Source organism: Neophocaena asiaeorientalis, unplaced genomic scaffold (genome assembly GCF_003031525.2).
Source record: "Neophocaena asiaeorientalis asiaeorientalis breed wild unplaced genomic scaffold, Neophocaena_asiaeorientalis_V1.1 scaffold743, whole genome shotgun sequence".
Lineage (NCBI taxonomy): Eukaryota > Metazoa > Chordata > Mammalia > Artiodactyla > Phocoenidae > Neophocaena > Neophocaena asiaeorientalis.
The window spans coordinates 712,017-725,470 of record NW_020174055.1 but is presented as its reverse complement, the minus strand read 5'-3'; the positions used below and the strand labels follow the sequence as shown (position 1 = coordinate 725,470).

The window sequence follows — 13,454 nt, the reverse complement described above, 5'->3', positions numbered from 1 at the left end:
CTCTAAACAGTTGTTGATAGGACAGTTAGGCCCTTAGTCACTGGCCCTTTGCCTATCACCTGGGTAAGAGAGTTCCCTACAGGATCCTAGGGCATCTTTTCCCATCTCCTAACCTAGCCCAAGAGGCCCCATGTCCTGTCTCTTTTAGAAAGCCCGGTGTCTGTTGGAATCTCATCCCCATCTTCAAAAACTGTCCAGAACTGTGAAGATCCTACTCTGCTTGCAAGCTAGCTAGTCAGCCCAACACAGGTTCAAGGATGCTGGCAAAAGACATGAGACTCCTGGGTCAGAGACAGAGGACTTCATCACTCACAGCATAGCAAGCAGCACGAGTTCCATGTTTATGTCAGTTTCCCTTGCCCTCCAAACCCCATCGGTGTTGCAGAAGCAGAGATGGGGGGATACCATGAACACAGTGGATTTGTGTCAAAGCTCAGAGCCTATAGCTTAGGAAACTCCAACACAGTCAAGTCAGTTGAAAATATAACAGTATTAAATATGTATACACCTAAGATTTAGCCTAAAATATATATAAAGCAAAAATTGACAGACTTGAAAGAGAAACAGACAAATCTAAAATCAAAACTGGAGATTTTTAACAGAATTCTCTTGATAAATGATAGAATCAATATTCAAAAAAATCAGTAGGGATCAAATGAACATAAATAAAGAGCTTAACCTAATTTACATATATACCACATGGCACCTACCAATTGCAGAATAAATATATATTCTTTTCAAGTAAACAATTTTCCAAATTGACTACATGGTGGGACATAAAGATTGTATCAATAAATTTCAAAGGATTTGAAATCATTCAGAGTATGTGCTCGGACCACACAATGAAATATCCCTCTTTATCTCATGTCTTAATGATGTCTACTTCATCTGATAGCAGTAAAAGTTTGCCAGCTTTACTTTTACTTATTTTTGAATGATATATCTTTCTCTGCCTACTTACTGTCAAATTTCTGTGTCATTATATTTATAGTTTCTTTTGTCAACAGTATATAGTTGGTTTTTAAGGAGGGCTGACAGTGTCTTTTAATTGGAATATTTAGTCCATCCACATTTAATATAAATGCTCTTTTGGTTTAAATCTGTTATCTTGTTGTTTGTTTTTTGTTATTGTGTTTCTTTTTTCTCTTTCTTGTACTCTTTTGAATTATTTAAGAATGTTTATCATTCTGTTTTCCCCTCTACTATCTTGTTAGTTATACATTTCTTATTATTCTTTTTGTGGTTACACTAGAGTTTACAACATGCATTTTTGAGTTATTAGAATTTATCTTAAGTTAGCACTTTTACCTCTTTCTGGTCAATGTATGAACCTTAGAATTTATGTCATTTGTTACAAACTCCCATATTTTGTGTTGTTGCTGTCATGTGTTTTAATTCTACATATAATTTGATCCCCAAAAGCCATTACTAGTATTGCTTTAAACAATCAATATTTACCAACATATTTGCCCTTTCAGGTCTCTTTATTCCTTTTGTATACCCTGCCTCCCATAGAGTCATTTTCCTTCTGTCTGGAGATCTCCCTTTAGAATTCTTTACTGCAGGTGTGCTGGTGATGAATTTTTTCTTTCTATTTTTCTGGGGTATAGAATTCTAAATTGGTAATAATCGTCTTTCTTCAAAACACCTTGCTGAGATTACGATAAAAATTGCATTTAATCTATGCATCAATTTAGAGAGAATTCACATCTTTACTGTGTTGAGAGTTTTCCAGTTCATGAATATGGTATGTCTCTCCAGTTGTTTAGATCTTCTTTGATTTCTTTCATCAGCACTTTATAGTTTTTAGCATACAAGTACTGAAGATGTTATTTTATACCTATACTTCAGTATTTAATTTTTGAGCTATTGTAAATAGTATGATATTTAAAAATTTGAGGCCCATGTGTTCAGAGTTAGTATGTCAAAATACCGTTGATTTGTGTATGTTGATCATGTATTCTGTGACCTTGACAAAATCATTTATGAGTTATAGTATTTTTTGTAGCTTCCTTCTGATTTTCTACATAAACCATCCTGTCATCTGCAAATAAGGACAGTGCTAGGTCTTTCTTTCTGATATGTGTTACTTTTATTTCTTTTTCTTGACTTATTTCACTGGCTAGGACTTCCAGTACTATGTTGAAGAGCAGGTAGAGAGAGAGCATCCTCACCTTTTCCCAGTCTTAAGGGGAAAGAATTCAGTCTTTAACATTTAAGTATGATGTTAGCTGTATGGTTTTTGTAGATGTTCTTTACCAAGTTGAGAAAGTTCCCCTCTGTTCCTAGTTTTAATGGGAGTTTTTGTCATGAATGAGTATCAAATTTTGTCAAATGTTTTTCTGCATTGATGATATGATCAAGTGATTTTTCTTCTTTAAACTGTTAATATGGTGAATTATATTAATTGATTGATTTTCAAATATTAAACTAGCCTTGCATCCCAGTAATAAACCCCACTTAAGTGTAGTGTATAATTTTTCTATAAAAATGCTGAGTTCTACTTGTTTATATTTTGTTAAGAATTGTGTATCATATTCATGAGTGGTATTGATCTGTACTTTTCTCCTTTTTGTATTTTCTTTGTCTGGTTTTGGTATCAAGGTAATACTGGCCATTTTCTGCAGGAGTTTGTATAGGATTTGTTGAGTGTGTCTATTTGTATAGTCTTTTTAGTGGTTGTTCTAGATATTATGTTATATACACATACTTTATCAAAGCATACACATAAAGTGCTGACACTTTACCACTTTTATGAAGCATAGAAACCTTACCTGCCTTTATGCTCCTTTATCCTCCACCATCTATAATTGTCTTAAATATTTCTTCTACACACATTGAGACAATGTTATAATTTTTTCTTCAACTGTCAGACATAATTTAGAAAATTCAAGAGGAGAAGGAAAGTCTCTGTATTCATTCATATTTTTGCTCTTTCCATGTTGTTCCTTCCTAATGTTTGAAGATTTCCTCTTTTGTCATTTCCTTTCTGTCTAGAGAACTTCCTTTAGCCATTCTTTTAAATTAGGTCTACTGGAAACCTAAATTCTCTTAGTTTTCCTTCATCTAAGAATGTGTTGATTTCCCCTTTATTTCTGAAGGATACTTCTGTTGTACATAGAATTCTGGATTGATGGCTCTTTTCTTTTAGCACTTGAAAAACATTGTTCCACTTCTTTCTGATCTCTATGGTTTCTGATAAGAAATTCACTGTCATTACAATTGTTTTCCCCATATAGGTAAGGAGTTGTTTCTCTTTAGAAGCTTTCAAGGCTTTTTCTTTGTCTTTAGTTTACAGAAATTGGACTATGATGTGTTTTGGCATGAATTTCCATGGGTTTTTCCCATTTAGAATTTTCTCAGCTTCTTGAATTCATATATTTATAGTTTTGTTTGTTTACAAAAATTGGGAAGTTTTCAGTGATTATTTTTTTGAATACTTTTCTCAGCTCTACCCTATTTCTCCTCTCCTATGGGACTATGGTCACGTGATCTTTTTTAGTTTATTTTCTCTCCATTATTCAGTTTCTGTAATTTCTATGTTATACCTTGTCATCCACATATTCTTTCTTCTATTCTCTCCATTCTGTTATCGAGCACATCCATTGAATTTTTTTAACCAATTGTTGGATTATTTTAGTTCCAAAATCCTAATTTGGCTTTTCTTTGTATCTTCTTTTGTTGTTGTTGTTGAGACTTTTTTTGGCTGACATTTTTCTTTTTTTTTTTCATTTGTTTCAAGCCTGTTTGTAATTGCTTGTTGAGACATTTTTTATGATGCCTGCTTTAAAATCTCTGTCAGATAATTCTAACATCTGTGTCATCTGTGTTGGTGTTGGTTAGTTGTCTTTCCTCATTCCATTTGAGGTCTTCCTGGTTCTTGCTGTAAATAATTTGCAGTTGAAAATTGTATATTGTGAGTATTAAGTTATAAGACTCTGAATCATTTAAATCTTGTGTTTTAGCAGACCTTCTCTGACACCATTCCATTAGGTGTAGGACGCCATTGATTCACAGCCATCAGATGGGGGTGGACGTACAGGTTTTCCACACTGCCTCTGCTGGAACCTAATGTGGCATGGGCTTCTTGGTACTGCTGGGCGGTAGTGCGGGAACCTCATCACCATCAGATTGGGGTGAAAGTCCAGGCTCCCCATATGTTCTCCATTTGGTAAGGGTGGAATCCTCATTACCATCCAGCAGGGTTCAAGTGCTGACTCCACACCACCTGGCAGTGGGGGAGGGGGTAGAGAGTGACTCATGGCAGCCTGGCAAGGATGAAGTCTCAGCTCCCCACTCGGCCTCTGCTAGAAGAGTGGTGGGAGGGCTACAGTTTGTTCTGTGGGTGTGGCTGGAATAGAACAGCTGTTTTCTAAGCAGTGGCTCTCTGGCTAAGAGGCCCCTCTCCTGGTGTTCTGACTAGAGAGAGCATGATTTTTTGACAGCCTCCATTATTTCCAGATTGTAACCTTCTCTAGCATCTACTCTGGGGTTTGTGAGGCAAAGAGGAACCCAGGGCACCTACCACCAGGTTGTGCCTCAAGTCCTGAGGTTCCTAGTCAGTCTGCCTTCTTCTCGCCACCTTTCAGTCTTCCCATGTTGTTTTATACTTAATGTCCAGGGGTTTTAGTTGTAGTTAGTAGAAAGGGTAGTGGAGAGGATGTCTACTCTGTCTTCCTGCAAGCAGAAGTCTCGAGATGTGTTGATGAAATTTAACATGACTTACCAAACTGGCTACAATGTCAGACAAAGACAAATATAACATGACATCACTTATATGTAGAATCTTAAAAAAATAATAATACAAATGAACTTAGTTACAAAACAGAAATAGACCCACAGACACAGAAAACAAATTTATGGTTACCAAAGGGGAAAGGGGGGATAAATTAGGAGTCTGGGATTAACAGATATTACATGTATGTATAACTGAACCACCTTGCTGTACACCTGGAACATTGTACATCGACTATACGTCAATTAAAAAAATTAAATATAAACCATACTCTCAAAGGTGTGTATGCATCAACAAAGAAGGATGGTATTTTTTTAGAAAAATAAATTTTGGGAGGGGAAACTGTGTTCAAGGAAATTACACAAAGAAAAATTTTATATTTTGTGTAAAATGTGTTCCCAGATTCAAGGAGAGAAGGCTTTAGTCTTGAGTTTCTTGCTAGTTGATGGGAGAATTTGGCCGTTTTTTATCTTAGGAAAAAAAATCTATATATTTTTTTAGAATAAGTAGCCATAACCCTCCACCTTACCAATGAAGTTCTCTAGAATCCTCTAGAAAATCATCCGCCAATGTTTAAGCTTACTTAGCAAACATCCTTGCCTGTCTTGGGATTCTAAACGTGAGCTTCTGTTCCAGGTCGCCTGAACTGGTGGTCCACTGTGTGCACGAGCTGTAAACGGCTTCTTCCTTTGGCCACGACAGGAGACGGGAACTGCCTTTTACACGCTGCCTCACTGGGTAAGCCCCACAGTGTAGACAGAGGGTGGCAGTGCCCAGGCCTGCTCTGTGCGTCATTAAAGGACAATCATATACTAAGTAGAGCCACGTGCATTACTGTTATCTGGAAGAGTCCCCAAGGGATGGAGCCAACAATTCCTGCCCTTCTTGTCAAGCAGCTGGCAGGCTTGGTGGGGACATAGAGCACACACGAGAAAAGACCTGTCCTGATAGAAGGAGGCCTGAGCAGAGCTGCAGGGATGGGCATTAGACATCGTGATCTAGAGCAATCAAAGAGGACTTCCTGGAGGAAGTGAGATTTTACTGAGACTTGAAGAACTTGAAAGACTATAAGAAAGGACCTTCCAGGCACGGAGACCACATAGATAAAGCAGAAAGGCAGAAATTAACATGGTGTTTGGGGTCGGGGCTAAGCCCTGTTGGGCTCGAGCAGGAAGTCTGGGGAGCAGTGCATGAGGTTGGGTAGGTCTGGGGCCACCACACTGACTGCAGCTGATGCACTCAGACTGACAAAAAGACAGACATAGGTACTGCTTGGGTAAATAACACGGCACAGTCAGAATACACCACAGAGAGGTCAGCAACCTCCTTCAATGGAGATGCGAGCTTCCTGGTTACAAAAAGCGACACCAGCAAATGCACAAGTGTGGGTGGCAATATTTGGATGATGGAAGGTCATGGTAGACTTTCTGGAAGCTCACTTAACCCCTCTGGACCCAGGCTTACAACACAGGCAGAACTGAATTTGTGCCGGGGACCCCAGTATCAGTGCCAGTGGCGCCTTATCAGTCCTGCAGTATGAGGACCCTCTCCAGGGATGGGCCCCTCCGATGAGAGTATGGTCCTTGTTGGTCAAACTCGCCTCCCCAGGTAAACATGACCTTAACCCGATGCTGTGTCCCAGAGCAAGGACGCCCCAGACCTTGCTTCAGACCTGTAGTGAGGCCTATTCTGTAAGAGGTGGGTTGAGATGAGCCTGAAAAGGCTTAGAGGGTAATGAGGGGACCTGGAAAGGGCCCCGAGATGCCCAGAGGAGGATGGAGCCCAAGAGCAAAGGGAACATCCCACATTCCATGGGCTTGACAAGGAGTGATGGGGAAGACAAGGGTACCCACCCACCTCCTCCCTTTCAAAACTAACGCATTTCTGTCTGTTGACTCCACATTCATCATAGTAAAATAACAATCAGCAATCTCACTGTCCAGCGATGGCTGCTTTTAACATTTTGGTATATTGTCTTCCACACTTTTGTCTATTCTTCCAGTGAAATTAGGATCTCACGGTGTTCACAGTTTGGAATCCAACATTTTTCCCTTAAAATCGTATTGAGAATTTTCCATGCTGTTCTTCAAAAACATATTTTTGCTAGTTGTGTCCTATTCCATCGTAATGTATTCACTATCTCCCTCTTATGGAACTTATTTCATCTTGTTCTGTATAAAACCTGGAGAAGGAAAATGAAAGAAGAGATCTCTCCTCTGTGTCAACCAGCAGCCTCTTTACAAAGTTTCAGGCATGGAAATGCCTTTGTCCTTCTGAAACTGCAGCATGCAGAGGCACTGTCCCCGGCATGACTATGGGTGGATAAGGCCACAAACCAGCTGGCCACACGCCACTGTGGTCCTGTCTGATGGCATGTGTTTCCCCATGAGCACAGCAGGCCCTCCAGGTCTGCCTGGGAAGAGAAAGCCTTCTGCAGGTGGCCCTCACCGCAGCTGCAAGAGAGGCTAGGCCAAGACTGAGCCTGGGACTCGTGGCCTGTTGGTTCTTTTCTCCCAGTACTTTGTTCCCCTTTTGTATTTAAATTGCTGGACCCCACAGGAGCAGGACTGCCCGAAGTGGCCATACCACACTCACCAGCAATGCTTACTGGACCTGCTGACCAGCCCTGGCATTGACCTAGGCTGTGGGGCACACATAGAAATGATGGTAATCCTGGAGTCAGGCTTGTGGGCAAACATGTATGGGACAAGGAGACCCTCTTTGCAAAAGAGACCCAAACAAGGAGCCATGGCCTGTAGACCGGACCTGGGACTTGCCCTGCCTGGGAGGAGGCTGCAGGCAGGTCTGAGGGATGAGAAAGCTCAGCTCAGCCTGTTCATAAAAGGAGAGTTGATAGCCACCTCCCTCTGCCTGTGCTGCAGAAAAAGACCAAAGCCTCCCTGGACAGAAAGCCCGCAGCAGCCCAGGGTTATCCGCGTGTCTTTGCACTAAAGGATGTACAGCCAGTTTGGGCTTTTGATCAGCAGTCAGTGCGGGTCACTGCTCTCTGAAAGCTCTCCAGGGGGTCCCAGCTCACTTCAAGTCCACCTTTCCAGTCTCCACCTCTTCCCCTCCATCCCAGCTCCAGCCACCTTTCCCTCCCTAGTATGCCACGTGGGCCTCCTCGGGGCCAGCCCTGGCCTCTTCCTGTGACTCAGCCCTGTCCTTCACCACTCAAGTCTTTGCTCCAATGTCTCCACTCACGCTGTGACCAAACCACCCACCACTCTGCCTTCTTGGCCTGCTTCATCCCCCCGACGGTGCTGCTGCCCGCAACATAGGGTGTTACATGCTAATTCGATACATGCCTCTCCTCCCCTCAATGTGGGCTCCGTGAGATTTTAGGAATTCAGTCTGTCCTGGTTGCTGCTGTGGATATTCCCAGCACTCAGAATGGTGCCTCACCCCTCTTGTGAAAAAAGTGTGGAATTAATGGGATTCAATTAAACAAATGAATGAATGAATGAATTCCCCCACTCTCTCCCTGTAGCCAGAGCTGCATCTCTCTTTCACGATGCTTCTTCCATTGGTTGGGTTTCTTGGCCACTTCTGAGCTGCGCCAAAGGCGTACTCAGAGATGCTGGCTTGTCTTTATTGACCCCTGGGCACCCGGCACAGGCCGGGAGGGGCACTTCCTTCAGAAGCAGGTGCTCTCCGCGGGCCCCAGATGTGTGCTGAGATGCCTCAGGGCCACAGACATCAGATGCGGCAGACCCCCGATGAAGCCGGAGTCTGACTGCCATCCTGGCTCTGGGCCCTGTGTGAGGGCACATCACCGATTGTCCCCACAGGCTCTCTCCCACTCAAACACAAGGCCCGAACCACAAACATTATATCCCTCAGAGCAAACCTGAGAGGCTGAGGGCAGCCAGCCAAGGGCCCCTGAGACAGGCAGCACTTAGCGAAACTGTTGTTGCTCTAAGGAGGGTCCGTGCTCCTTCACCGCTGCCTGCATCCACGGGAAACATCACAAGGGAGCACAGAGGGCAGCTGCTTGCTAATCGTCAGAACTGAACAGCTGGCTACTGAGCTGATCTGCTCACACAGCTGCGGGGGCCAAGGCTGGAAGGCAGTGGTGGTCTCAGCGCCTGCCGGCCTGCCCCCTCCTCCTCACGTCCCTCCTCTCTCCTCTGCCCCTCACGGGCCTCCCGGCTGCAGGAATGTGGGGCTTTCACGACCGGGACCTGGTTTTGCGGAAAGCTCTCTACACCATGATGAGGACGGGGGCCGAGAGGGAGGCCCTGAAGCGAAGATGGAGGTGGCAGCAGACGCAGCAGAACAAGGAGGTAGGTACCTGTCGGCGTGGCAGAGCCGGGACCACACTGTGCGTGGCCAAAGCCAGGGCGGGGTCCGGATCTGGGCCCCGAGGCCAAGTCTGTCTTGTGAGATCAGCAGCAATGGCTCCGTCCCCAACTCAGACCCACTAAAGAGGAGCCCATTGCAACAGTCAGGCCCTGCCCACAGCCACCAGACGTCCATTTCCCCCACCCGTCCTGGTGTAATTATGAAAACCAATCGCCTTCACTCACAAGGCTGTCCCAACCTGAATGGTGAATTAGATGGTCACCCGTTAGGTCACTGCCGGTGCAGCCACAGATTGGCCCTGGCACGGCCCACGGCCCCAGCCCCAGTGTGTGTGCTCAGTCCAAAGGGAATCCTCATCCCTGAGCCTCGGTGAGCACTGGCCCTTTGCTGGCCTGGAAGCCCTTGAAGATGGGTCTGCCCGGGTCCCTACACACGTGTCAGTGGTCGGTGCCCTGCCCGGTGCGTGTACAGGTTACACTGGTCGTTCTCACCCCTGGAAATGACCCCTATTGCTGGGTGGACTCCCAACGGCATGGAGGTTGGAGATTGGGGGTTCTGAACAAATTCTGTCAGAGCAAATGGGGATGGTCCTCGGCCACTAACAGGTGCCCCAGGCCCAGGGTCTGACGAAACCGGGAAGTGAGGCTCGCCTGGGTGGAGCGTAAGGAGTGGCCGCCCCCTCCTGAGCCCGCCCCCCTTTGCGCCAGTCAGGGCTGGTGTACACGGAGGAAGAGTGGGAGCGGGAGTGGACAGAGCTGCTGAAGCTGGCCTCCAGCGAGCCACGCACGCACATCAGCAAGCACGGCGGCTCGGGCGGGGGGTAAGTGCTGCCCCGGCCGTGCCCCCGCCCCCAGCGGCACGGGAAGTTGGGGAGGATACGGGACCCCCAAGCTGGGGGTGACATGAGGACGACCCCCGCCTTCAGACCTTAGATTCTACCAAGGATGCAGGGCAGGTGGGCGGGGGGGGCGGGGAACAGCAGGACCCTGCCAGATGTTTGGGGGAAAGTGTGCTCAGTCCCCATGTGCATCTCATAAGCTCACATGTGCCCCCGACACCACAGCAGGGAGGGACTCACCGCCCAGCCAACCTCGGGAGGGCCCACGCTGCCCACGCACTCACCAGGCTTCCTAAGGCTGCTGATTTGGGTTTTTTTCATCTGAACATCTAATTTCTGGCTTTAAGAAGTCACAGTGAAACAAAAGATGGTTAGGTGAGCCCAGCGCCTCCCAGACGGGCTCCAGGGACATCCTGCGTGTTCCTGGCACCCAGGCTCTACTGCTCTGCACACGTGGGCAGAGGCTGTTCTTCCTGCAGACACGGCTGGACCGTCCCCACGTGGGAATGAAGGTGCAGCCAACAGGGCAGCTGCAGCCCCTTTGGCCCCAGCTTTTTGAAACCGAGGGCCAGGTTGTCACCCCCTAGAAAAAGTCTCAGCCAAACACAAGAGAGGATGCTTGTTGACAGCCGGGAGACCCAAGAAAGGATCAGAGGCTCTAGACAGCCCCTGCAGGCAGTGCATCCCAGGCCCTACCCTGCTCCCATGCATCTCTGCATCTGGGTCCTCAGCCTCTGCAGCAGGACCTAGCGCTTTCCAGGCCAGCACCAGACAGAGGCCCTTCAAAGACAAGGCTTAGAGGTGATAAGGGAACCTGTAAGCACTATTCCTACAGGGTTGTTTTGTCACTTTGTTTTTTTGTGCTTTTTTATGTGGACCACTTTGAAAGTCTGTATTGAATTTGTTACAATATTGCTTCTGTTTTACATTTTGTTCTATTGGCCCCGAAGCACGTGGGATCTTAATTCCCCGACCAGGAATTGAACCCGCACCCCCTGCATTAGAAGGAGAAAGTCTCAATCACTGGACAGCCAGGGAATTCCCTGTCACTTTGTTTTAATCGGGAGACTTGTCAACACCAAAAGTCTGTCTTGTTTAGGACATTTGGGGACAAATGTCCTAAAGATTCAATCCATTCCTGAAAGCCTGCTCTCTACTTTCCCACACTGCTGAGTCTTGCCTGGGATGTGTCTAAAGGGTTCCTCGCCATCCTTTTCCCCATTGTCCCTCCAGCCCCTGCTGCTCTGTAGACGCTGGTACATTGGATCCTGCTTGGTGACTCTTCCAGGGTGGGGAAGATGTGGGGAATGACAGCAGTAATGATAAGAATAACAGGTCACAGTCGCCACATACTGTGTCCCCCCCCCGAGTCCTCCCATCCAGGAGGCACTTGACTGACAGTCACATGGCTGGTTCGGGCCATCTGACTCCTAAGGCCATGGCCTGGGCACTGCTGCTGCTCCCTGGGGCCCCAGAGGACTCAGAGCAGGAGAGTGGGGGCAGGCAGCAGACGACATCTGTTTGTCCCTGTCGCCCCTCACAGGGACTCGGGTTTGCCAAGGTCGAGGCAGGACCACCACATAGAGGCCCCTAGGTGATGGGCAGCGGCTGTGTCCCCTACTGTCCCCTCCTCTTTCTCCCACTCCTTAAGCCCTGAGGATATGGGGTCGGGGGAGAAGATGCTGGACCAGCTGACCACTCGCCCGGCGCTCGGGCATTGCTGAGACCTGCCAACCTGATGGTAGCTGCCCTGTGCCTCCAAATGTCCCCCTCCTCGCAGGACCCCTTCATCATTAGTTTGGTTTCAGTCGTAAAGATGGAAGTGTTTTTGGCCACACCACGCAACTCTGACCAGGGATTGAACCAGGGTCACAGCAATGAAAGCCTGTAATCCTAACCACTAGGCCACCAGGGAACTCCCGCCCTGGTCTTTTTAAGTTCCCTCCATGCAACTTGGACCAGAAGGTTTGGGGAGCAGGTAAGCATCATCCTGGCCACTAGTGTCCTCTTCCGTGAGAGGTGCTGAGTGGGCAACCCCGGGTGCAGGCAGGATTCTGACACGTGCCAGGGCCTCGGGAGGGTCCCTTTGCCTGTCGCTCTGCACAGATCATGGCACAGAAATGCTCTGCAGGTGGTGTCCCAGCCCCATGTCTGGTTTCTCCTGGATTTTAAATGGTCCCAGGGGCTCCAATCCTCCCCCACCCCATGCCCTCCCAAGCCAGGGCACAGGGTTTTTTTGTTTTGTTTGTTTGTTTTTTAACATCTTTATTGGAGTATAAGTGCTTTACAATGGTGTGTTAGTTTCTGCTTTATAACAAAGTAAATCAGTTATACATATACATATGTTCCCACATCTCTTCCCTCTTGCATCTCCCTCCCTCCCACCCTCCCTATCCCACCCCTCTAGGCGGTCACAAAGCACGGAGCTGATCTCCCTGTACTATGCGGCCGCTTCCCACTAGTTATCTACCTTACGTTTGGTAGTGTATATATGTCCATGCCACTCTCTCACTTTGTCACAGCCTACCCTTCGCCCTCCCTGTATCCTCAAGTCCATTCCCTAGTAGGTCTGTGTCTTTATTCTCATCTTACCCCTAGGGTCTTCATGACCATTTTCTTTTTTTTCTTAGATTCCATATATATGTGTTAGCATACGGTATTTGTCTTTCTCTTTCTGACTTACTTCACTCTGTATGACAGACTCTAGGTCCATCCACCTCACTACAAATAACTCAGTTTTGTTCCTTTTTATGGTTGAGTAATATTCCATTATATATATGTGGAGGGCGCAGGGTTTCCTGGCCCAATAACTGCAGTCTGCAGGGCTGTGTGTGGGCTCCGGACAGTCACCTGGACCCACAGCAGCAGGTAGATCCCAGACGCAGGTGGGGAGCTTCTAGAACCAAGGCTGTTTTGGTTCTGACACGTTACTGTGGTAACATTTGAGCTCTGTGAGAGAGACCTCACAGAGGCTTTTAGTCACTCTCACGGGACCTTCCCACATCCACCTCCCTGGAGAGCTCTTCTGCGGTCACACCACAGAGAACAGGACTGTTTCCTCCTTCTAGGAGGTGTACCCCTGCTGGGGGGTCCACCTTCTCTTGGGGTGCAAAAGTCCAAAAGAGAGACTTTTCTTGAGCAAGTTGTCAGCATCTCTGCATTTTGCCTCTGTCTTCTCTTGGCAAGGGGAAGAGGGTCCCCTCCTCGTGCTGAGCTGAGGGATGGGGAGCATCCCTGGGGCTCCAGGGTTGCGGAGACTGAGTGCGAATCCTGGGAGGAGGCCTGGGCCACGCTGTCTTCAGGACTCTGCCTATGAGGGAGAAGGCCAGGCCTGAAGGGCAGGCGCAGCCATTGGCTTGGGGCACCACTACCTCTGTCCAGGGAATGGAGGGCAGAGACCCTCAGCTGGGGGGAGGTCTGAAGACCTGCAAAAGCACGTCCTTGGAAATGGAGTCAGCATTAAGACCTCCCCCAAGCCCAGTGGGCACCCAAAGGAGGAGAGCCAAGATGGCCTTGGCTGCCCTCTGGCCTCTCCTGTCTGGCCTGCGCTGGCCCCTCAGGGGGCACAGGTGCTGC

The 13,454-nt window shown here is 47.2% G+C and overlaps 1 protein-coding gene across 1 annotated transcript in view; it reads left to right on the top strand.

Moving 5' to 3' along the window:
* The window catches only part of OTUD7A (OTU deubiquitinase 7A), a 198,086-nt gene that overhangs the window by 129,989 nt on the left and 54,643 nt on the right, over window positions 1-13,454 (top strand). The window contains exons 6-8 of the mRNA XM_024754292.1: window positions 5,372-5,473; window positions 8,894-9,021; window positions 9,748-9,860. Of these exons, the coding sequence (XP_024610060.1) occupies window positions 5,372-5,473; window positions 8,894-9,021; window positions 9,748-9,860 (343 nt within the window). The remainder of the gene's footprint in view (window positions 1-5,371; window positions 5,474-8,893; window positions 9,022-9,747; window positions 9,861-13,454) is intronic.